We start from the raw sequence: 26,322 nt of genomic DNA on the forward strand, positions 1-26,322 counted from the left end.
TGTGTGTGTGTGTGTGTGTGTGTGTGTGTGTGTGTGTAGGTATATGTATCTATAGTGTGTGTGTGTGTATATATATATATATATATTTATATATATATGTATGTATATAAGTTTTTCACCTCTTTAAAATCTTACCTAATTTTTTTAAGTAATACTTTTTTTCTCTTTCATTTTTGTCCTTGCTAACTACCCCCTCCTATATTTGTTTTGTACTTTGGGGAACAGTGACTCTGTTTTTCTTCACTTACATGAAATTGTTCTGTTCAATCAACATATGGACAGAGCCAGAAACACCTGTGTTAGAACCCAGCTCTAATATTACCAGCTGTGTGAGCACTTCAGTAGCTTAGTCTTGGTTCCCCTCCTCCAATCCACCTTTGCTATCCTACCTTTGGGCTATTGTCCTTTTGCCTGAGGGCCTCTCTCACCTAGCAGAATCTGACAGCGATCCTTGGACTGGCAGACTTATGCAAAGAAATGATGATGACTGAATTTCTCTGTGAGGGTTCAGGTTCATAGAGAAGGCTCTGTAGTCAAGGATAAGTGATGGCTGCTGGTATTAATTTAAGAGAAAGACATTTCTACCTACCTGGACCAACACTGAGGCCTGAGTAAAGGAGAGTATCTGTTCTTCTGAAAGCAATACCATCCAGTACAAGTAATACCAGTAAGGTGCAGTCTGTGTGTTGTTGTCCCAGTTAAAGACTGAAAGGAACAGAATGCACAGAAATCTATTTATGTAGATTAAATCATTAATATGTTATGATCTGTCTATTCTAATTGGATTATGTTGCTACTTTATTTGAATGGGTCATTCAAATAAAACTACGATTTTTCGCCTCACCTGAAAGAAGTTGTGTGTTGAGAATTATGCCTACAATAAATTCTAGGCATACTATGAATAATCCGGATGCATACTCACACTAAATAGGCACATGTTTCCTTACTACTAAATCTAAACGGCACAGTGGCTCACTGTCTTAAAGCCGCTGGGAAGACTGCAGAGACATCCAAGAAAGACTGTGTAAGGCTCTGAGTTCAAGCGAAGGGTGAGCCCGCGGGGAGTTGGGGACACTGAGCTGCCCCTCACCCTGGCCCGGCAGGTTGTGGATGGGCGGGGCGCGACGCGGCCAGGGGAATGGGGGCGGAGCTAGCGTCAGCCGAGCTCCTTGATCGCGCGACCCTTGCGCCTGCCACGTCGTTCCCGCGTCCCGCCTGGCTGAGCGCCGCCAGTTTCTGGGAGCCTCAAGCTGAGCAGCGGAGACTGCGCACGGTTGAAAAAGCGCCCTTGTCAGAGCGCTGAGCAAGGGTCTAAGAACCCGCGGGGCTGCAGGTGTACGGCGACTACGAGGGCTGAGCGCGACCCGGTACGAGCGGTTTAGCACCGGCCAGGGCGCCCTCTGGACATCTCTGCGGGTCTCCAGGAGCCTGAGGTGAGCTTTAGGCTTTCGAGGCTTAGTCCTTGGGGGGGAGGGCTCTGTGTTTTAGGTCTCCTGAACCTTGGGGCTCAGAGCTGCAGTTCCATCAGGGGACCATGCCTAATGAAATGGAGGGGGCATCTCAGGAACTCAGGGAAAAGAGCGAGCGCTCTCAGCCCCACCCGCACCCCAGCGGTGCACCTGTTGGCCACGATGGCAGCTAGAGATCCCCGTACCTGTCCTGCTCTGGGGGACATGCGGTCAGGGTGGGCACTAGTGGGCCCTGGGATCTCAGCGCCGCGGGCCTCCGCGCGCGGGCCAACTTTGCCTCTACGAATCCAGCCGGTTCTCTCGCTCTCGCAGCCCCTGCAGATCCCGCCTCACCTCGCCTCAAGCTGCAGCCGCCGGACCATGGAGTCCCCGGTTCAGATCTTCCGTGGGGAGCCGGGCCCCACCTGCGCCCCGAGCACTTGCTTGTTCCCCAATGGCAGCGGCTGGTTCCCAAGCTGGGCGGAATCCGACAGCAACAGCAGTGCGGGCTCCGAGGACGCGCGGCTGGAACCAGCGCACATTTCCCCGGTCATCCCGGTCATCATCACGGCAGTCTACTCTGTGGTGTTCGTCGTGGGCTTGGTGGGCAACTCCCTGGTCATGTTCGTGATCATTCGGTGAGCGTAGGGTCCGGGCGCTACAGTGGCGGAAGCCAGGAGTGTGGGTCGGGGCTCACCACCAAGACCAGCGGTGAGGCGCCAGCCAGGTGGTGGGGCTCTGTTCAGTCTGGGCAGGGTGGCCTCTTAGAAATGAAGGATTTCCTGGGAGAGCTTTTGGTGCGGGGCTGCGAGGTTCACTCAGGGCGAATCCGGGGCGGCCAGAGGCTCTTGAGGATGTAAGAGTTAGCCCCCCACTCCCACCACTCCTGAAAACTGTGAACTGGTTAAGTACTAGGGTGTGGAGCAATGTCAATGTCTCACGGAAAGGAAACTAGTCCATTTGCCTGGACTTTTGCTTGATTGCCTGAGCCAGTTTGGAGCATTGAGTTTTGCCCTTTGCGAATAATTTTTAAGATGAAATTTAGTACAACCAAATGCATTGAAGATAATTTGGAATTTCCTGTGATTTAAAAGATTGGTGTTATGCATTATGAAGCAAAGCCCAATATACTATTTAGGGTTATTCGTATCCACACATGAGCCTTTTTAGTACTAAAATGTCATCCTATTTGTTTAGAATTATCAGTGACTTTTGTAGATAAGCCATCTCATATTTATCTTCTAAAGTACACGTTGTGGAGGTTTTCAAAAATTGCTTTGCTTTCTGTTTTCCACCTTGAGAAATTGAAAGTGTTATATTATTGTTCTTCTTTGGAATTACATTGAAGTCAACTTCCAATAATACCTAAATATCCAAATATCCATGTAGATGCTAATTTTCAGGTAAGTGAAATGATTCTTATTTTGGCCTCTTTCAACAAAGAAAGAAAAAAAAAAAGAAAAAACATCCCAGTTTTGTTTTATATGCCATTTGAGATGTATGTGTTTCATTATCTGGGGGACTTAATGCTCTGGAGATGTACCTTTTTGAGAGTGAATAAGAAGCTTACAGTCCTTTGAGAAGTTGCTGTGAAATAAAGAATACAAATCACTCTGTTTAGGGATATTAAAAGGATGAAGAACTAATTTCTTTTTATTTTTTTAAATCCTAACTTTAGTTTTGAAACAGGCTACTTATTATGAACTTTAAGAACAATATCTACAGTGGCAGGAGTCTCATTCTTTTGGGAAATCAGTATCATAAAATTGCTGGGTTTTGTTTTTTTTTTTTTTTTTTTTTTTTGGCTTGGGAATGTCAGGTCTTTTATCCTCATCCAAGCTCCGGAACTAAATACCATCATTTAAACCTCCAAATACACAATAAAACTCATTTTACCTACAATTAGTGTCTTTAGTTGGTACCCTTGGTTTCCATAATTGCTTATGGCATTTTACAGGAATTCTGTCAATGATGAGTAAAGGCTATAGCATGGGGGAAATATTTGAAAAGCAAATTGTTTTTCCAACTCATTGATAATTTCAGGCTGCTCTCTGTTAGAGGGAAGATTATAGTAACCAAAAAGAAAGACAGCTGTATTCTATATTATAATTAAAATTTTTAGGAGATCTTTGGTACAGAGGCTGTTGTTTGTAACAAAGCATTGTTACACAAAAAGAAGACACTGAGAAAAACCCAACTCTGTTTTTACTCATATCATATTTAAGTGCTTGAGTAAAACAGATACAGCTTATTGTCATTTGAGTGAGCACCTGAATTTTTGAGTTTGAGACGAGCCTCTTAGCTGCTCAACAACTTTTTATATGACCTTGAAGACTAAGATTAAAAGAATGAAGAATCCTAAAATATGTGCAAAGACCACTTTATGGGGAACATTAGACATGTCAAAAAGAAAAAAGAAACATTATGGATTAACTAGGAATTTCAATGGAAAATGTAAATAAATATAAATATAAACACTATATATCTATATATCTATATCTATATCTATGTCTATATATCTATATCTATATTTATATCTATATCTATATCTACAACACAAAGATATCCAGGATTAAATTTGTTAGAAAGGGATAAAGTCAGCTAAAAAAATACAAAAGAAGTTAGATAGTTCACATAACATCTTCCATCCTCCCACCCCAGTCTCAGCTACTTGGAGATTAAGTTTGGTAACAAATGAAAAGTGAAGAGTTATACTATCATCCTGGAATGCCAACCTACTGAAATGATAGTTCATTTAAATCTATAAGAGGATTGAAGAGTATTTAGAATTTGTTCAGACTGATATACGGTCAAAGAATTGAAAAGTAAAACCTCAAAAGAAAAGTCGAGGGATGTAGGTTTAATTGGCTCAGGAGAAGAAAGGACTGAAGATTCGAGAGGGAGGCATCAAGAGGGCTGTGGGATGCTCATCAGAACTGCAAACAGGACCCAAGTGTGGGATTCAGATGCAACTTTTATAATCGATGTTGAGGACTGAGCATCATTGCCTGAAACGATGGGGGTCATTTATTAGAAGAGTACCATTTCAATATACATGCAAAAGGGTCTTGGTGTAGTTCAGTCATCTGGGAAACCATGCTGGAGATGGAATTTGGATGCTCGGATGGCAGGGCAAGTGCAAGTCTAAGATGGCCAGCTCAGACCTGGGGAGCAAAGGTTGTGGAAAAAGTGTTGACTATTTTTTTGATCTGCCTTACAAGGAACTTTCCCACCTTGGGTACCTGGAAAGCTGCCCAGTATTTTCTGAATATATTTAAAGTTTCAAGGGTTTTCATCACTTGATGTGTACTGATTGCCATAATTCCCTAATATTAGGGCACATTAGTTTCTCACTGTGCAAATCTTAAAATTTATGCATTCCAGACTCCCATCTCACCAGGCTTTTTGGTTTATGGTCTTGGGGTGAGAAGTTCTTACCTCAGCCTTTGATCCACCTCCTTGGGTTCTATCAACACTGTGGGTATGACACTCAGAATCCTAACTCCATGCTTTCTTCACCTCCTCCTGCGCAAGTCACCTGCAATGAGTGCTGTGAGGCCTACCCATGCCTACGCCAGACCTTGCTAGGCAGCCCCACCTCTGACATCTTAAATATCCATTCTACTCTTATTTCTACTTCCCGCATAGACAGCTGTCTTCTCCCTTAGCAAAAATAATTAAAGTTAATGAATTCTAATATATGCCAGGCTGATAAAGCTACCTACCTCATGTGAATTATTTTATTTAATCTTCTCAGCCATAAGTATATTACCATGCCTATTTAACAGATGATGGAACTAAGGCAAAGAAAGATTAAATAAATGAATCAAGGTCTCACCTTACTAACTTGTGGGGCTAAAATGATCCCAGCAGCCTGGCCCCAGATCCTGTGCTTTGGTCCGTTTTCTTCTATACCACTTCTGCAAACATTTGGATACCATCTTACTTGGCAGTCCTTCCTTTTCTCCTAGACTAATTCTTCTTTTTTTACCTAGTCTAGACTCTATGAGTCATAGCTTCAGCCTCTCTTGACAATTCACTCAACTACCTTGCTTTCTTGTCCTTCTGCTACCATCTTCCGCCAAAACTTAATTCTGGATCAAGCCTATAACCTATATCTTCGTTTCTATATACAGCTAATAGAATGCTGTTGAATAAAACCAATTTTATCTTTGTCAAGGAAATACTACTGACTTCAAGTGTATCTGACTCCAATTCTACTTAATTTTTCTGTGTCTCTCTCCAGAAAGAATCAATTCCTTTTCCCATTTCCCATAAAAAAAACAAAACAAAACAAAACAAAAAATCTAGTTTAATTGGTCCTAATTCTGAAGCCCTCTATCAGACCATATCCCCCTCATGGTCAGAGAATGGTCTTACCCAGTAGTTCACAGCCATACTAGTATCCAGCTGCTAGGAATGCTCCTCCTGTGTAGGTGCACTGGGAGCCATATGACACTCATTCCCCTTCTATCTTGGTCAAAGAGTTTCCTTCATTCTATCCAAGGCAAATCCCTGTTCCTGTGTTTTGAATCTCATCACCGTCTGCTTCCCTGGTGTCTTTGCCATATCAGTTATCTCCTTTCTACTCTATGTATAATCTCTTCTTCCCCATTGCTTTTGTTCCTTTAAGCCCCTGTACATAGTCAAGTATCTGTCATCTTACAAATAATCAATATTATGAACCTTCCATTTTTCTGAGTTCCCTTAGCTAATGCCCTATCATCCTCCTACTTGACATAGCTTCTTGGAAGAATAATCTGTCTTCACTTCCTTGTTTTCCACCTGTTCCTCAGCCAAGTGTACTTGGGTTCCATCCCTGATGTTCCTTTACCAAAGTTATAGCTCTCACATTTCAGATGCTTATGTTAGGCTGGCTATCACTTCTATGGAGGTTTGGCATGCTTGACCAATCTTATGTCCCTCAGACAACATCCTGTCCTTGACTTCCTTCCATATCCTCTGGGTTTCTTGTTAACCTCCATCACAGACTCCTCTGCCTATGATGTTTCTTAAATGGTCATATTTGCCAGAGCCCTCTCAGCTCTCTTCAGTCCTCATTATGCATACTCTCCATATTAGGATTCCACTAGAGAAGCAAATCCATTAGATGATGTATATTTTAAGAGCTTTATTGCAAGGAATTGGCTTGCATGATTGGCTAGGCAAGTCTGAAACCCATAGGGAAGGCATCAGAAAAGGCAAGTTGCCATCCCCAGGTGGAATTTTGTCTTTCTCAGAGAAGTCTCAGCTTTTCTCGTAAGGCCTTTCAACTGATTGATCAAGCCCAACAGATTATCTAGGATAATCTTCCTTGTTTAAAGTCACCTGGTTATAGACTTTAACCAAATCTACAAAATACCTTCACAGCAGCACTTAGATAAATATTTGACTGAATACTTAGGGACTGTAGCCTAGTCAAGATGACACAGCAAACTGACCATCACACTCTGAATGGGCAGTATTGAAGTTTCCTGCAAGGAGTAACTTTATAAGGGGCTTAGAACAAAAACAAAACAAAAAACACAAAAATACTCTGGAAATGGTTCCATTTTCTGAACTCAAATTTCTTCTCCAAAGGCAATCAACCCGCACAAGTCTGCTAGGCATGGAGGTTGTTCCTCATGAAGGTACCTGTTTTCTTGTTCAGAAATAGGGGGGCAGAGCATTTCTTCCTAAGCCATTAACAGAAGTTCTATTCTCCACTCTACCATCTTAGGTTACATAGCATATACTGACTTGTTGAGTCCTGACAAAATCTAGGCCTCCTGGTTGAACTTATGCCATTCCAACTAAAACTGTGTGGCTGTAACCAAATTGGGGAAGTATGGGGAAAATGGGGTGTTCCAGTCAGAGTGTCACAGTGCCTGCCTCTTTTCCATCCCAGGTGTATTCTTCCTCCTCCTTGAAGTGCTCATTATAATTATTGCAGTTTATGTACACACATATTCCATATTCTCTCAAATGTCAACATAGCCTGCTTTAGATGATATCACCAAACTACACCTAGAGAGGCATTATAGAAAAGGCAGAGGTATATTGGTATAATCAACCATGTGCTGTTCCCTATCTAACCCAGTCTTATCTTAGACTTTGAGTAAAAACATATGTTCTGATTTATCCTAATCCTTTCTTGGAATCAACATTAAACATTTATTTTAAAGCAAGAATAGCAAAGATAACTTCAGAAGTTATTTTCAAAAGAACCTATCTTGTATTTCTCAAAGTAATTTTACCATTTGACAAGCTCTTAAAAGAGAGAATTGGTTTTATTGCAACTGTTTATGTGGATTAACTGAATGGAATTATTTCCTTCCCTGTGGGACATGTGATTACAGATGAAGTCCAAATCCTTGTGAAACTGTTTCAGAGATCAGAGACTAAACAGCCCCCTACACACACACACACACACCCAAAAAATAGGAAAAAAAGAAGAAAGAAAATCAATTTGGTGATTGGGATAGAGCTTCTAAATGCTAATCGACTCCTGGCAAAACTGTAGACTTCAAAATCACTTCTTGATTATGTTGACTTTATAAGACTTTACAGTTTTTCCTGGTGCCTGTCTTAGAGTTAATTCCAGGAGGAACTTGTTTCTTTCTGGGAGATGATAGCTTCTCTCCATTACTCATTCAGCTTCATCTTTTGGGCAGCAGTATCTTCGTGCGAACTGTGCAGTTGGCACCTCCTCTCCAGATTAATTTGTGGGTACACTCAGTTATTGCCCCAGGAGGCTCTGTGCTCAGCTAAAAACCAAAAATTGTATGGCTGCAAGACAATTTTCTTTCTAAGATTTGACTTCCATGGTTTCAGAGGTGCAAGTAATACAGGCTTAGAACTATATTAACAAAAGATGGTTTCAGATAATATTTGTTTATTCCTCAATGGAAAATCAGCCAATAGATTTTTTGTTTCTTTCTTTCTTTGAATGAGACGATGGCTTATGTCTTAGATAAGGAAGATTTATGTAAGAAGAATAGATTTTAGGAGTAGGGATAATATTGTAAAAGGGGTGTGTGTGTGTGTGTGTGTGTGTGTGTGTGTGTGTGTGTGTGTTTATACACACTTGTCTGCTGACTGAGTCAGAATTTAAATGAAAGAGAAGAAAAACATAAAACATGATGAACTGAGAAATCCCAAAGGAATGGGTCTAACAGTGGGTAAAGAAGCCATCAGATTAAGAATGGCTAGAGTTACGGTCATTTAAAGATTAGCTGTAACAAGAGAAACAATTTTCTGAGCTCCAGTTGAGCTTATTAACTCATTATTAATTAATATAACTTCACAACAAAACTCTAAACTCTCAGAGGAAGGGCTCACTTCCTCTGACAGAACAGGAGGGTAATCTTGTCTCCTCTCTGCCAGCATCTTGTAACTTACGAAGTCAGTTTTCAGTATAAAAACAGAAAAATAATTTATGATATCTACGTACAGATCCAGATAGTGAACACTATGAAACAACATTTCAGTCATTTGATATTTGTCGCTTTCCACTGGGTATCACTGGACATGATAAAAATTCACCCTGTGTACACAGTTGAATGTACCAGAACATTGTTCTAGGAGTCAGGGCCCTGATTACAGACAAGATGAGCAATTACTGTGTCACTGGCTATTACAGTGAAATAATTACTCCAACAGTCTCCTTCTTCCCCTCTCCCTACCACCGTCCTTCATGAACAGCCTGCTGGAGGTGTGATGTGATGCATGTCCACTATTTTGGCTGTGTAACTAACTGAGTGGTGAATGCAGTCTTGACAGTCATAGGATTCAGAAACATACTCCACTTCTTAGTTCTCTTTATAGCTTTTGTTCTTTGCATGGGAGAGTAATTCCGGGGAACTGAAGGGGCCTGATGCTATGGAAATATGAGTCCTTTAGAATACTACATACACATTGAGGCAATTTCAAAGTCAGTTCATTGGAGAAACAATAACTGAATTCACCTTTTTTTTCTAAAATTAATAAGCTGCTTCCCTTTAGTAAAGAATCATAATTTCAATAGTAAATAGGACGTATCACAAATTAATTTCATTTAGGTGGACTGAAGGCATCTACAGGATTTAATGAAGCAAACTCACTGTTTTCAAATAAATTCTTCTGAGATTTCATATCAGTACAGCCATCATTATTCTTGATTGTTTTAAACATAAAAGCTAGAATGCTATATGTTTGGAAAACAGACCCAGGAAAATAAGTAAATCATGCTTGTTGGTAGCAGAGAAAAGAGTGCCAAAATTCATCCCTCAGTATGCTAATCTTCCACTGTTGGTCAAAAAAAATTTATTTCTCAGGGGCTTCAGAAACTTTCTACTACTGAGTTTGGTGTTTGGGGGTCTTTAGACTCCTAGTGCAGCTCCAGCACAGAAAGATAGGGGCTGGCTTTTTCTGGGTCAGGGATGTTTGATCACACTTTTTTTTTTTTTTTAATCACCAGACCAAACATTTGTTCAGGTGTATTCTATTGGCTGTTAGGTATTTAAAGGAGTCTATTCAGGAAAATGGCCATTAGGTGTTTTTTGTTTATTTGTTTGTTTGTTTTCATTATGTTGGAACTGTAGTTTGAAAGCTGCTCAGAAGACTCAGATTTTACTTCCCACTTTCTCACTAATTTGTGGTTTTAGGCAAGTCACTTACTTCCTCTTTATTCAGTTTCCTCACCTGAAAAATGGGTACTGCCTTTGGAAAACCTTAAACACCATAATGCGCATGACAGCATTTCTCCATCAAGGAGTAGTGCGCTAATATTGTATATCAATATTACCTTCTAGACTATGTCCTGTTTTCTCAGGTGGAAAGTTTTCTACATTCATGATACATTCTTGACTGGCCTAATCAGACAGTTTTTCGATCTTTAACTGCTGAAAGTGGCAGAATCACACTATTTCTCTGAAAAAATTTCTAACTCCTTAACAAGCTTTGGAATGACAGTCCTGAATTCCTTTACTTGTTAGATATGGACTCTGAGAATCCCTGGTAATAATCTTCAAAAATAAATTGAGGCACCGGTATCTTATGGGATTGCTGTACATGTTATTAAGACTGTAATAGATAATTAGCAACAGTAGCAATTATAATAGCAATAAGAGGAAAAGCAATGATGACAATGAGGGCTGACATTTACTGAACAATCAAGTACCAGGTTCTGTGCTAAGTAATTTGAGGCATTGTCTCATTTAATCATCATGACAACTTTGCTAGACAATACAAAGTTCCTAAAACACTGTCTGTCACATAATTATTCCTCAATAAATGTTTGAAATGGTTTTCCCTCCTGGTGTTCAAGGTCTTCTGTGGCCTGACACTTCTTTGCCCATCCTGACCAGCCTCCTATTACACCCCCTCCAGCATGACCTTGAGCCTTTAAAAAGACTCTAGCCATCAAATCTCTCTATCCAAATTCTTCTCAAAGCTCAAGATACTGTATGTGTTTTTTTCTTCAAGATCTCTTCATTACACATGGATCTTCCCCTTCTGTCTATTCCTCTAGTTCAATGTAATTTTGACTGAGTTAGTTTAAAAGATCCTAGTAGTAGGGTCTGTATATTGAATTTATTTTTCAGTCATCCTTCATGTCCAGGATATTGCTGTGTATGGAGTGTGCACTTAAAAATGTGTTGAAATAATGAAAGAATGAAGACAGGGGAGAGAGAGCATGAAAATAACTGGAGAAAGAAAAGAGGCTATATGTATGTCTACATGGGGGACAATTGCAGGTAAGAGCTAAAAATAACTGTGACCAATAAAACTGAAAACGTGTTTGTATTTAAAGTTATATGGTGGTTAGCCATCAAGATTAGGGATTTATCATGCTGTCATAAAGCTAAAAAAGAGCTTCTGATTAACGAATCATCGTTTACATTTTTATAAAGACCCTGTTGGGCAATGAACCTCAATAGCAAGCCATGCTAATAATCCAAGATTGTTCTACCTGCATGTTGTCTGAGCACAGCAGGCACATCATGGAAAGGACAAGAAGTCCTGAGACCACTGTAGCACAAGGTCAATATTCCTTCCACTTATGCCTCATTTCTTGTGTGGCAAGTGTCACACTATCCCAGAAACTGTGCCTGGTGACCTTGGTTCCTGATAGCTCAGCAGATAACTGTGTTCCCCTTGCCATCACACAAATGTGTGTTGCTGCCAATTTAGAAGCCAGCCTTTAATTCTGTATAAAGAGAAATACAGTAGGAGGGTCTTGAGTTAAGGTGTCATGGGGAGCATTTTTAACTCCTGGAGACACCCTCCACCACGTTGCCCAGGGATGACCTTCCTCACTGCTGGCACTGTCTATTTCCTAGCTGACCCCTCTTTCTGGCCTATTCCATGCATCTCTGCTGGTACACCATACTGTTTCCAGGTTTGTAACATTGTCAAGTTTAGTGAGGACAGCCCACAGACTTTGCTCTTTTAGTGCCATATGTTCCTATGGTGTATATGCTAAAAAGTGCAACCACTTACTGCCAGCCTACCTCCAGCTTCTCTACATAAGCCAGAACTTCCCTCCCAGATGATACCATTTTACTTGAAATACTTGTGAATTTTTGTAAAGCAGTGTGGATGAAATGTAAAATAATTCCATATCCTGTCACAGTAAGAAAGCTTATTTTTTTTTTCTACAAGTGGACATACAGTGAGCAAAAGAACTAACTACCATTTCATTTTGGTTAAATAAATACAAATAATATGCAACAGCTCAACCAGACTGTCTTTGAGGGTGTGGATCTTATAATCATGTGTTTATAGGATCCAGTCCAGTGTTGTACATACAAGACAGTAAATAAATATTTGTTGAACTCATAGTTTATTTATTACTTTTAATTACTCCTGTTAGTTCTCCCTTTCAGTGTTGTAGACTTATAAGCATGTGTCTTTCAGAACTCTGGAAGAAGGGCCGTGCCCTGCTACCCCTTCGAGATCCTCCCATTGAGCTCCTGCCTCTGCTGACACTAGGCGAATTACAATTTACCAAAGTGTAACTTCTTTCAGCTATTTTAGGAAAAGACATAAATCTACAGGGTAAACTCAAAGGGCAGTTGTTGTGAGAATCAAATAAGATACGTGAAAGTCAAAATATTGAGCTTTGTAAATTATACAGTGCTTGGGAGATGTAAGAATGCAGGAACTGGGATCAAACCTCTTGGTTTGAATTGCTGCCATGCCCTTTATAACTGTATTACTCTTTATAACTGTATTCCTGCCATGCCCTTCATAACTGTACTTATAACTGTATGACAAATTTACATAATTCCTACCATTTTTGGTGGCCTCATTTATAGAATAGGGATACTAATATGTACCACATAGAGTTGTTGTGAGGACTAAATAGGATAAAGCATGTGGATGTATAACAGAGTGCCTGACACAGGGAGTGTTTTGAAACAAATGGTTATGATTATTATTGTCATTAATATGAACCTGCTCAAAATAGCAATGTGAGTCCATGACACTGGGATGTTGGCAGATCCAGGGGTCTCCACAGTAAGAGAGTGCAGGCTCCTTTCTAGGTCCCTGGTAGATGTTCCCAGCCCTGGGGGATGGTAACAGCAGTAGCTCCCTCATGAGTGGTCTGGCCAAAGCTTGTTTCTCTGGGAGCAGAGACTTTCACTACACTTAGTGTATCTTATAGACATTTTTATTGTTCATCTCTCTCATTCTGAGATCTGATGACAGGATTTGAATTCTTTATAAGTTCTTAAGCAATTTCATACATCCATTTGTTATAAATATTTTTGAAAAGCTAAGAGCAAGTTACCACTCAACATTTTATAGTTACTTAAAGATATTGCAACTCATGTATTATTCCATTCATGTTCTTGTAGTGTTTGAGGTCCCAGGCTTCAATTTTACTCTTATCTTTTACATTCAAGCTAAATTGGGCATAAATATGTCCTTGGGCATTAACTAAAAACTATGTTCCCCTCTGCTTCGCATGGTAACTAGTGACTTCCACCCACACAAGAGAGGAAAGAGGAATTGGGTAACATGAAATAAATTAGACATATGCTCCAGATCACGTGCATTCTATTATCTCGGGAACTTTATGAAATAGGCATTATATTTCCCATTTTATAGTTGGGAAACTGAAGCTCAGAGTTTTTAGTGACCTCTCCGAAGACGATCAGAAGGAAAAATGGCTAGAACTCAGATCTACCTAACTATGTAGGGCAGAGAAGACAAGTCTAACTTCATAAAGAAAGAGGAAAATATCAGGGTCACAAAAGATGAGAATAGAAGTCAAAGATATTGCCTGCTAGAATCTTTGCTAGTATCAGGGATTTGGGGGGAGAAAGTTGCAAGAATAAGAAATCAGCTTGTTAAGGTGCCTTTTTTCAAACATAAAACCATATATTTAAGAAGACAATATTGAACATATAGCATTTCAGCCTTGCTCATTGGAAACATTTGGTTCTGTCTCAGTAAGTGTGTTTGCATAGTTATCTGTGCCTTTTTAAAGCCCATGTTCTGAGCATTGGCCATACACATTTAATCATTTTCTAAAGCTTATGGGCCATTTAATATTTGAGTAAAAACTGTAAAGGCAAAACATATTTTTAAATAAACTCCCTCATTCTCTAGATTAAAGCACTGTTTAGTTAACAGAGCATCAACATGGAAACCAACAGGTATTGACACTAGTAGCAATTCTTACAATGCCTTCATCCAAGCACAAACAGATCTGTTTCCTAACAAGAAAAAAGGAAGGGACGATTGGGGGTTGAGGGTGCAGGGGGTGCAGTGAGGTATGATCCTATGTGTTAGAGATTTTGAGTCAGGCCATCTACTATCTTTATTTCATGTACTGCCAGTTTGGTTTTATTATTCTTATTTAACAGCAACTAAAACTCAGAAAAGGCTTATATTCAGTTCAGACTCAGGACTATCTGAGTTCACATTAGACCACACTGTTTACGAAGGGAGCCAAGGCTATTCTATCATTGCATGTTAAAAGAAGTTTCTCATGTGAAAATATCTATATGGAGCAACATGGACACTGTGATCGATGAATACCATTTATATTGATTTTATAGCCAAAGCAGATGTGGTTTTACATAAGACAGCTCCTTTTAAATGATCTGTAATAGAAGTTATGGCCACAATATTGAAGAAGCCTGGCTCCTTGAAGGTACATGGGGCATGGCTGAATTTGATAAGGTTTACAAATCTGAGATATGTAGAAAGTAATTATATCTTAACATTGGGTGTCTGAAAATCTGCTGATATGATTTGGAACATTTCATGCCCTGGAGATCCCTGAGGAAGCATTCTCTAAGTAAAAGAATCCTCTTAATTTGGTTTTAGTTGAAAATAGAATTGTTCTAAATTTCATGTTATAATGGAAATAATAATTTGGGCTTAAAGGCAATCTTTCTGACCTACTTTGAAAATTATTCTCCCCATAGTTGGAAAATGAAACAAATTATGTACTTTAAAATTCTCTCAAGATGAGAGTAAAGAAAAACAGAATTCTGTCTTACCTAATATACCAGATTACATTTAGTGCTAAGACATGTATTAGGGAAGAACTCAACCTGCTTTATTTACATAATGCATTTAAAATGAAAAACTAGTGGCACACTGGCAAACAAAAATCAACAAACTTGTTGTGTTTTAGCCAGTGAAAACTGAAAAGATCTGTATTATATGCAAGTCTATATTCATCTATTTATCTATCTATGCTGTTTTCTTTACCTTTTAATTTTTTATTTAAATGTATTTTTGCACGAAGCACTAGAATGAAAGCCCAATAAAGTCATATATTTTTGCCCATTTTATACTACCCCTAATGTCAATAGCCATGCTTTTACATATTAGACACCCAATAAATATGTAAAGCATAAATGAATAAAAAACAAATTCAATAAGTCAAAGGGTTTCATAAACACATTGACCTCATGTATTTGACATGAACATGGAGGGAAATGATCTTGTTTCTTATCTTTTAGATACACTAAGATGAAGACAGCAACCAACATTTATATATTTAATCTGGCTTTGGCAGATGCTTTAGTTACTACAACCATGCCCTTCCAGAGCACTGTCTATCTGATGAATTCCTGGCCATTTGGAGATGTGCTGTGCAAGATAGTCATTTCCATTGACTACTACAACATGTTTACCAGCATATTCACCTTGACCATGATGAGTGTGGACCGGTATATTGCCGTGTGCCACCCTGTCAAGGCATTGGACTTTCGCACACCCTTGAAGGCAAAGATCATCAATATCTGTATTTGGCTTCTATCTTCATCTGTTGGCATATCTGCGATAGTTCTTGGAGGAACCAAAGTCAGGGAAGGTAAGGGCATTCATTTTCATTTCACTTTTTAAAACGTTAGGTATATAAATGTTGAATAACTATTGTGTACACCTGAAACTAATATAATATTGTATGTTAGCTATATTTTAATAAAAAGCTTTAAAAATTAATTAATTATGGATAAATAAATAAAACATAACTTCTAATTAAACTCTTAATTTGGGAGTGAGTAGGACAGACATCTAGGGGAAAGGCAAAAAAGATAATAGAAATATAATGCCTAAATACGTAGAAGATGAGAAATAAAATAATTCTGTGTTTGTTTCCACATCTAAACATAAGATGGGATAATGACATTACCTGAACACAGACACCCAACCTATCTCCTATTCTGGAAGTGCTTATCAGAATCTGGAGGGGTGGGGATGAAGTAAGGAACCCCAGGCATGTGGATGTTTGAAATACAATTCCACTGTCTCCTGGCAATTCTGAGAAACACCTCCTCTCCCTACTTCTTTCTCCCTAAAAAGGGCCCCAAATCATTAGAGACATATTGCTCTTTTCCCTTTTCTCTTAGGGGTTAATCTCCACATCACCATCGTAACAGAAACATTTGGCCATAGACCATTCAAAATCCTGTTCACTGATGGATAGTAGCACAGATGACCAAAACCATTAGATTTTGGACATATTAGTTCTTAACCCGTACCAACAGGATACTTGATGTTTTCTCTGTATTTCTAGGACTGTGGTTCTCACCCTGGGCTGCACATTGGAATCACCTGGATACTTTAGAAAATACTGCTGCCTGGGTCCCACCCTGGAGGGTCTGGTTTAATTTACCTGAGGCACAGTCTGGGTATCAAGATTTTTTAAGATCTCCCCAGGCTGACACTGACCTGCAGCCAAGGTGAGAACTACTGTTTTAGGAGTTCTAGATAAGTAAAAGATAAAGGTGTGAAAATATCTTTGGTCTCAATAGAAATTCATGGGGGGAGGGGAGTAGAACAATCATTTTGGACTTTATAAATGTTATTTATTGCCTTAACAGTTGTCTAAATGCTCCAGTTTATTAGAGTTTCATGATACCTGTGAGTACAGATAATTGACTATGTGTAGCACAGATTTTCCAGGTCATAGTGAAAGGAGGTTGCTAAAATCATAGCTTACCTTGAATGGTACCCATTTTTCAATGGAACTTAACTATCCTCTGAAGCTATAAAATGAATTTCCAGTATAGCCACTGCAATTATTAAGCTATAATATTTGGTAAATTTTAAGATATGCCAAACTTTATCAGAGAAGCATTTTTAAATATGATTAATTACACACAGGATTTTGTTTCTTCAGACACAGAACAAATGGAAATAAAATTGCAAAAATCTCTGAGCTTTAGGTTTTCATGCATAATAACTCAGATTTAAGAAGAAATGCTGCATATTCATTATGAGGTCGAGTAGCATGGGTTAAATAATAAAAAAATGGATGATTTTTCCCAAATAAAGAACTGATTTTTATATTTAATGTTATACTTGTAAACTTAACTAGAAAATAACATCCTAGAAAAAAATGGATTTCAATTAGTTTTTTGAAAGAGGAAATGGAGATAGATGTGGATTTTCCAGGAAGGAGTTGCTGTAGATGAATGTGTGCTGAAGCAATAGAAGAGAAGATCCACCAGTGTAGGCAGAAGATTAATTTGTATAGCAAATGTGGAGGAAATGGGAGAAAATTAAAGTAGCTTTGTAAGAGGGCTCCATTCTCCCGTTGTGTCTTTTATTTTCTGAAGCAGATTTTGTTTATGTAATGACAGATTGTCTCCAGACCATCTAGTGTGCTCATTTTGGAGTGTTGTATTACACTGCATGTCAAGAGTCTTGGATGATCAAGAGGAATGTTTTAGATAATCTCTATGCACTGAATCAGAGCTGAATGCTGTTGGTAGTCCATAGAGTTATATTTGTGGGAAACGCTCACTGAAAGGAATCAGACATGGATTGCATTAGAACACATCCACCTAGGCGAGAAACTCAGCTAATACTTCTGAGTTTACCGTATTTCTTTTTGGTTAAGAACACAGATTCTGGAAGCGAACTACATGGGATAGAATCCTGATTTCACCATTTATGGGCAGTATCACTTTGGAAACATTACCTAGACCTCTGTGCCTCCTCATTTTTCTCCTTTGCAAAATAGGGCTAATAATAGTGCCTACCTGTTAGGGTGTTTTCCAGATCTAATGAATCAATGAATGGCAAGTTGGTAAAGCAGTATCTGGCATCCAGAGAGCACTCGATAAATGTTAGCTACTAGCATTATCATCTGATGTCATGAATTATCAGGTCCTGCATTATTGCTTATATTTATCATCATCTATAGAGTATTCATTCAATATTGAGGGCTCTTGTGTATAGCAAAATTTTAACTTTATGGGCCTAATATGTTAAATATAACATTTTAATATTGTAGATGTGTATACTATTTATTTTTGGAATTCGTAGTCTGCCTATTACTATTATTACAATAACTAAGTTATAATATCTACACACAGAAACAATTATTCTTAAAAATAATACACATAAGAAAGGCTTTAATTTAAATATTAGAATCAATTATAATTATGACAGCCCATGACCAAAGAAAACTATGTAACATGCACCAAAGAAAACTATGACACTCTAATGTTAATATAAAAGGAAAAGAAAGACTGCTTTTAAAAAAACACTTTATTATGTTATGATAGACATGTAAAAACCTTTGCATATTTAATGTATAAAACTTGATAAGTGTGGGGGTAAGAATATACCTTCACCCCATCAAGACCATAGACATAGGTTTTACTTTCCAAAGTTTCCTTCTGACCTCTTTATTATTATTTTTTTGTGTGTGGTAAGACAGTTAACATAAGCTCTACCCTCTTAACAAATTTTAAGTATATAGTACAGTATTGTTAACTACAGGGCCTATGCTGCATAGTAAATCTCCAGAACTTATTTACCTGCATAACTGAAACTTTGTACCATTTCCCCCTCACCCTCAGCCCCTGAAAACCACTGTTCTACTCTTTGCTTCTTTGACTACTTTAAATTCCACATATAAGTGAGATCATGCAGTATTTTCTTTCTATGTCTGGCTTATTTCACTTAGTGTAATATGTACCATCCATGTTGTTGCAAATAGCAGGTTTTTCTTCTTTTTTAAGGCTGAATAATACTTCATTATGTATTTCATTATATATATATATATATATATATATATATATATATATATCACATTTTCTTTATCCATTCATCCACTGATGGATATTTAGGTTGTTTCCATACCTTAGCTATTGTGAATAATGCTGCAGTGAATGTGGGAGTGCAGGTATCTTTCAAGATCTTGATTTCAGTTTCTTTGGATAAATAAGCAGAAGTAGCATTCCTAGATCATATGGTAGTTCTATTTTTAATTTTGTGAGGAAACTCCATACTGTTTTTCATAATGGCTGTACCAATTTACAATCTCACCAATAATACATTATCTCTCTCCCTCTCTCTTTTTGATAATAGCCATTCAACCAGATGTGAGATGATATCTCATTGTGGCTTTGATTTGAATTTCCCTTGTGATTAGTGATATTGAGTACTGTTTCATATGTCTGTTGGAAATCTCTATGTCTTCTTTGGAAAAATGTCTTATTCAGGTTCTTTGCCCATTTTTTAATAAGGTTATTTGCTTTTCTGCTATTGAATTATATGAGTTCCTTGTGTATTTTATGAATTAACTCCTTTTTAAGTACATGGTTTGCAAATATTTACTCCCATTCTGTAGGTTTTCTTTTCATTTTGTTGATTGGGTCATTTGCTCTGAAGAAGCTTTTTTGGTTTGGATTAGTTTGACATAATCTCACTTGTTTATTTTTGTTTTTGTTGCTTGTGCTTTGGGTGTCATACCCAAAATCATCATTGAGACCAATATCAAGTAGTTTTTTCCCAATGTTTTCTTTCAGGAGATTCATGTTTTCGGGTTTTAAATTTAAATTTTTAATCTATTTTGAGTTGAATTGTATGTGTGTTGTAAGATAAGGGTCCAATTTCATTTTTTTAAAAAAGTGAATGTCCAGTTTTCCCAACAGCATTTATTGAAGAGACTATCCTTTTCCCATTTCATTTCTCAGTACCCTTATTGAAGATTACTTGACCATATATGTTTGAATTTTCCAATTTTCTTCCTGTTATTGATTTCTGTTTTCATGTGGTCATACAAGATATGTGATATGATTTCAATCTTCTTAAATTTGTTAAGATTTTCTTTGTGGCCTAACATATCATCTATCCTGGAGAATGTTCCATGTATGCTTGAGAAAAATGTATGTTCTCCAGCTTTTGAATGGAATGTTTTGTATATGTCTGTTAAGTTCCTTTGATTTATAGTGTTGTTCAAATCTGCTGTTCCCTCATTGATTTTTCTATCTGGATGCTCTATCCATTGTCGGAAGTGGGCACTGAAGTCCCCTACTATTATTGTATTGCTGTCTATGTCTCCCTTCAGTTCTGTTAATATATTTTTTATATATTTAGGTGCCCTGATGTTAGGTGCCTACATATTTACAATTGTTATATCCACTTGATGAATTAAAACATTTATCATTATGTAATGACCTTCTTTGCCTCTTATGACAGTTTTTACCATAAAGTTGATTTTGTCTGATTTAAGTATAGCTATGCCTGCTCTCTTTTGCTTGCCATTTGCATGGAATCTCTTTCTGTATCCCTTTATATTCAGCCTATGTATGTCCTTAAAGCTAAAGATGCACTCTTCTTCCTGAAACAGAACATTTAATATAAATGATGTGCTTAGGCTTGAATTCCCTTGATGATTGCCTTGGTACTCTCTTTTTCCTTTTTTTTTTTTTGGTATAAATTAAGCTTCACAATTTATTCTCCTTAAGCACCATGTGTTTCTGCCGCCTTATGTGGCAGGGAATACATATTTAATAAGGCAGGCTGGCTACCTATCCTAAGGTAGTTTGCATTCTAGATGGAGAGAAAAACATTAAAAAAGGTAACAACTTATTGCAGAAGAGCTTCTGTCTAACTTCTGTCATTATATAGTCATACAAAATAGGGTTAGTATAATATATAGAGGTAATACAAGTTACAGGGGAGAGGACTATTCATATGTATTGACCTCTATATAAATGTCTCTGAAGTGACATTTAAGCTGAGACCAACCACAAGAAAGAGACAATGTTGGAATACCCAAAAGTTAAGCAGAAAACAAAACAAAAAAATGTGTCCCCTACCTTCAAAGAAGCTAGATTTGACAGAGAAATCAAACCCCAGGTAATTTTTGTTTTATTAAATTTATTGGGGTGACATTGGTTAGTAAAATTATATAGGTTTCAAGTGTACATTTCTATCATACATCATCTATATATTGCATTGTGTTTTCAACACCCAGAGTCAGTTCCCTTCTATCACCATATATTTGACCACCTTTTCCATCTTTTGCCACCTCTTCCCCTCTGGTAACCACTAAACTGTTGTCTGTGTCTGAGAGTCTTTGTTTCTTTGTCTTATTTCCTTTATTGCTTTCAGTTTTTAAACTGAGATTTTTGCAATGTGCCACCCATCAAAATTTGCTTAGTAAATACCTTTTTTTCTATGACAACAGTGATTATTTTTTAAAATCATTTTAACTGTTCTTAGTCCCATAAACATTAAAACAAAAATTAAAAGAGATGCTTGTTCACTTCTAATAGTAATAGTATTTTGGACAATTATTTTTGTAGAGAATCAAAACTTACAAGTTTTTCTGGGAGCTTTCATTTACTATCGAGAATCTTGATCTGGTATTTAGTTGATAACAGGTATGTCTCCAAGATATTCATTTTTATTAGTCAGCAAAAATGATTATATTCTTTTTATTTGAAAGTACATCTAATTGAAATTCTAAGAAGATACATTTTATTTATTAAGAGATATTTGATTAAGATCATATTAAAATGTTTTGAAGAAAACATTATTAATTGAGCTGTTTCACCATTTAAAAAATACTCTTGTGGTATTTTTGAAGCAGATTTTTTCCAATGTCAGAAGAAAATATTTTCATTATAAAAATTAGATTCAATATTGCTCTTGATTACTTTATCCATAAGGAAAGATCAGCACAAAGAGAGTTTGGCTTGTTTTGTGCTTGATGACAGATCAGAGGCAAGAAGAAAAAATGTGGGCTGGGTGATGCTTGGGGAAAAGGAGAGAGCTCTGGAAGAATAAGTGTATCCCCAATGAACTTACTACAAAAGATACTTATCCTCGGTCTCTGCTCTTTCTAATATTAAGGTCACTCGAAAGAAAGTACTCTCCATCAAAGAAAAGCAGAGCAAATAATCAGTTTTCTAAGTAATCATATAAAAATATGTTTTATTTGTTACATAGTCAATGTTGATAAAAATGAAAAATGTGTCTGATTTATGAATTTCCTTGATGATGTTGATGATTCTTTTCCTTTTCTTCCTCCCTCTTCCTTCTTCCATTTTGTTTCTTCTCCTCCTCCTTCTCTTTCTTCTCCAAAAGTTTACTCATATTTCAGTGATGCCCTTAATCATAAGCATCACCATTGGTTCCATTAAATCACAATACCTGGGTCATATTTAGACAAACTTTGTATACATTTTTATTGACTTACATAATGATTTCTTGAAAACAAGTTAATGTTTTTCAGACAAGCTCATTTTTATTAAATTAAATGGCTAGATTTACAATATTTAGTCATTTATTATAAATAGATACTAGCTTTTATTGCCAGAGCCTTGGATCTGGGAGAATTGTTAATAAATGTAAATGCAAGTAAGTGCTTATGCTATAAATTAACAATTTAGCTCTTCTGAAATTCATCCATGTCAAACCAATTTCCACAACTAGATAATTCATATTGCTAGCTAATTTAATTTATTCTGTAGTTTCATGTATGTTACCAATAAATGGTAACTTTCTGGGTTCATTGTTCCATGCACAAAGATAGAATGGTTAATATATATATACAGCATTTATTCCTAATTAGGTGATCCGCTTCAGGTAATATCATCTCACTATAATTGGATCTTTGCAACCCAAGGTATTAAAATCCACATTTAAATCACTTTGTCACCATGATGATAATTTTCTTTATGTGGATTTGTTTATTCTGTTCACCTCCTCCTGACATAGATATCATAGAGTGCTCCTTGCAGTTCCCGGATGACGATTACTCCTGGTGGGACCTCTTCATGAAGATCTGCGTCTTTGTATTCGCTTTTGTGATCCCTGTCATCATCATCATCATCTGCTACACCCTGATGATTCTGCGATTAAAGAGTGTCCGACTGCTTTCTGGCTCCCGAGAGAAAGATCGCAACCTGCGTCGGATTACCAGGCTTGTCCTGGTGGTGGTGGCGGTCTTTATCATTTGCTGGACTCCCATTCACATTTTCATCCTTGTGGAGGCTCTGGGGAGCACCTCCCACAGCACAGCTGCCCTCTCCAGCTATTACTTCTGCATCGCTTTAGGTTACACCAACAGCAGCCTGAACCCCGTTCTGTATGCCTTTCTCGATGAAAACTTCAAGCGGTGTTTCAGGGACTTCTGCTTTCCAATTAAGGTGAGGATGGAGCGGCAAAGCACTAGTAGAGTCAGAAATACGGTTCAGGATCCTGCTTACATGAGGGATGTTGATGGCATAAATAAACCAGTATGACTAGTCGTGGAGATGTCTTCATATAGTTCTCCAGGAAAAGAAGAGTTCAATGATCTAGGTTTAACTCAGATTACTACTGCAGTCTGAGATGGAAAAGTAGAATGTCTAACAAACTTTTAGATATCTCCTGGTCCGAAGTCATAAGACTCAGGCTTTATGGGTCACGCATTAGTGACCCAGGTCAGTGGAAGTATCAAGGCTTTAGGGATTGAGTACAAAAGATCTCAGTTAGCAAATACAACCCCTCTCTAGGGCAGTGAAGCAAGGCTAACTCTCAGTTCCTTTGATGAGCAAGAAACAAGCCTTTTTCTTCTGGTTACCAAAATTTACTTAAGGACTCAGCTGCTGTGGCCTTCCTATGCAATGTGGTTTCAAAAGCTCTGCTTAGGAAAAAATGAAAAAAGAGCACTTGTTTCAGATCTTAGTGGGCATCCAAACCAGATGCCTAACATTGACAGTTAACAACCTCAGTAAGAATGACAACCATTTCCAGGACCCATGCCCTACTCACTTTATGCTACATTGGATACATATTTCATGTGGCTGTGTTAATAAGGATTCCAACTTAAGTTTGACTTGGATCCACGCCTGAATTTTCTGATGTTCATGTATAATAGAAAATTATCTTGATCTTTAAATATTCAAAAAGTAGTTTCCAATATAGTTTAATCTCTGGAACACTATATTTTTTAGCGTAGTATTCAGATAAATAATCTCATGATAAAGCATGTCCTGATGTTAAGAAGCAAAGTGGTTTAAATGCCACCAAAAGTATATATAGTTCCATTTGTAAATAATAGTAAACATGTAAAGAAGGAATGGGTTTGCCTTCCATCCAGGCAGTTTCTTGAGGCAATGCTAATGATATCCCCTGAATAATTTAGAGTTGATGTTGAGACATTTTGCTGCCACATAAGCTTCTCTTTGTGAATCAGTTAATGGCGCCATCTCTTTCAGACTTCCCGAGCACCAATTGGTCCTTCAACAGTGCTCATAACTTCTGTGTTAATGAATCACAAAATATTTAACTCACTCCCAGGTTGTAGCTCTTGTAGAATCTAGTTTATATACAACATCTCATTATGAATATATACCTATTACCATAGTCTCTCTCTTCCTGGAGGGAGGGCATTTTGCTCATGTAAATCTTGAGAGATTATTTTGTGGCTTTCAAAAGAAAGATTTACACCTAATTGTGGGTTGAATGAGGACATTATGTCACTTGTGGGGTATGGATATACCTTGCACTGTGTTATGTGACGTGCATTCCTGCTGAAGATAATGCCTGGAACAACACCTTTAGAGTAATTTTGCTAAAATTTGCAGGTGATATATAAATTCCCCCTTCTTTTCCCTGAAACTATGATTTCAGAGGTAATGACTTTTAATGTAATTTTCAAAAGAAAGGGATACTTTAGAAATAACACCCATCTTTTCCTTAGCCTATGCGTTATTAGGGTATTATCCTCTGGAACTTAATAAGAAAATCAAATGTATAGACCTATATAGCTATAGACATCACAACTTTTATAAGTTCTGTTCACTGTGTGTTTTCTCTCTTGCATATATACTCTCTTCTTCTGAATTGAAAGTTTTATATATGGCTTCAGAATTTTGGTATGATGTTTGACAATTAGTTTGTCAATTCCAGATTTTCTTGGTACCTGATACAGATGCCTTACAGCAGCAAGGCAAGATTTTTCCTGGTGATAACAAAGTGCGCTTTGATTATTTATTACATTTTATTGACTTTTTTTTAGGTGTCCTTGTAGTCTTATAATAAATGTAGATGGGAATGGCTTAAATATCAATTGCCATTCACCCCATAGTTAAAAATCTTGGCTATCATATAGAAGGGATATCTATTTAGTGAGTAGTTTCAGAAATAAACCCTACTGGAGTGGAAAATGCAGAAGCCTCTTTACAACAGTAAAACGCAGGAGATTTACTTGAAGAATTTTTACACGGTGCAAAACTACAACAGAGACAAAAATCGTAGAACAAACTTATAATAATGTGCTCTCTTTAAATTAGTACCCCACATGCCTTCATAATATCAGTTGCCATTATTGGAGCCTGACTGAGCTTTAGACTAATCCTACATCTCTTCATATCTAAGTTTGCAGCCCAAAGAGAGAGAGAAGTGGCTCTAAGTGCCCATGAGGAATGTTATAAACTTCATTATTACTAAAACCAATTTTCCCAAACTGAAAGAGGAAGGAGAATGACTATGTAATTTTAGGGCACTACATTAAAGAATGATAAAGTGAATCATGTACATTAGGGAAAATACCAATTACACAAATGTTATTTCTTTGTTAAAAGTGAGTGTGTGTACAAATGTGTGTGTGTGTGCATGTGTGTGAGAGTGTGTGCATACATATCTGTGTCATAATGTGCATGCATGCATGCATGTGCAAGTGTGTGTATGTGTCTGTGTGTGTGTATGTGTTGTCATGAAGCAGTGGTCATAATGTGATTGCTTCATCATTTCAGACAATGCATTTGTCCAAATGCATTTGTCCAAACCTCATTCCCTCTCAGATAGGTATGTTCCACCTCTTGGTGCTCTTGTTCTCCCATCATAGCAAAAAGTGCCCTGTTCATCATGTCTCCTTGAGACAAGAACTGCATGTCTCTAACCTTGAGATCAACTGTACATGAACTCCATCTTCCTGAGTAACAACTTCTGGAAGATAGGAGCTAGTGAAGAGTCAGAAAAAAAAAAAAATGCAAGGAAATGAAACAGACATGCAGAAGGAATGTGGATGAAAAACTATAATTCTTACTAGGAGGAGAGTGGAACCATCGTTAGTTTCTCAGACTACTCTTATGAATCGAGGGGCATCCCCTATGGAAAGAATTTAAGTCAAAACTCCAGGCTTTATGCTGAG

The 26,322-nt window shown here is 37.6% G+C and overlaps 1 protein-coding gene across 2 annotated transcripts; it reads left to right on the forward strand.

Annotated features, from left to right (window-relative positions):
- Positions 1 to 1,214: 1,214 nt before the first annotated feature.
- OPRK1 (opioid receptor kappa 1) lies at positions 1,215 to 25,936 on the forward strand. 2 transcript variants are annotated; one of them, XM_033125705.1, is made up of 4 exons: positions 1,215 to 1,433; positions 1,782 to 2,086; positions 15,395 to 15,747; positions 22,902 to 25,936. In XM_033125705.1, exons 2-4 carry the CDS (start codon positions 1,830 to 1,832, stop codon positions 23,426 to 23,428), a joined length of 1,137 nt encoding a protein of 378 aa, XP_032981596.1. In that variant the 5' UTR covers positions 1,215 to 1,433; positions 1,782 to 1,829; the 3' UTR covers positions 23,429 to 25,936. The 2 variants fall into 2 exon arrangements, with proteins under 2 accessions (XP_032981596.1, XP_032981597.1); XM_033125706.1 differs by lacking the exons at positions 1,215 to 1,433; positions 1,782 to 2,086 and adding an exon at positions 11,105 to 11,164.
- The last annotated feature ends 386 nt before the right edge of the window (positions 25,937 to 26,322 follow it).

Source organism: Rhinolophus ferrumequinum, chromosome 14 (genome assembly GCF_004115265.2).
Source record: "Rhinolophus ferrumequinum isolate MPI-CBG mRhiFer1 chromosome 14, mRhiFer1_v1.p, whole genome shotgun sequence".
NCBI classification, from domain to species: Eukaryota; Metazoa; Chordata; class Mammalia; order Chiroptera; family Rhinolophidae; genus Rhinolophus; species Rhinolophus ferrumequinum.

Coding starts and splice junctions, on each gene's coding strand:
- OPRK1 (XM_033125705.1), top strand. CDS start 1,830: ATGGAGTCCCCGGTTCAGATCTTCCGTGGGGAGCCGGGCCCCACCTGC. Junction 2,087..15,394: donor GTCATGTTCGTGATCATTCG/GTGAGCGTAGGG, acceptor CTTATCTTTTAG/ATACACTAAGATGAAGACAG. Junction 15,748..22,901: donor AGGAACCAAAGTCAGGGAAG/GTAAGGGCATTC, acceptor CTCCTGACATAG/ATATCATAGAGTGCTCCTTG.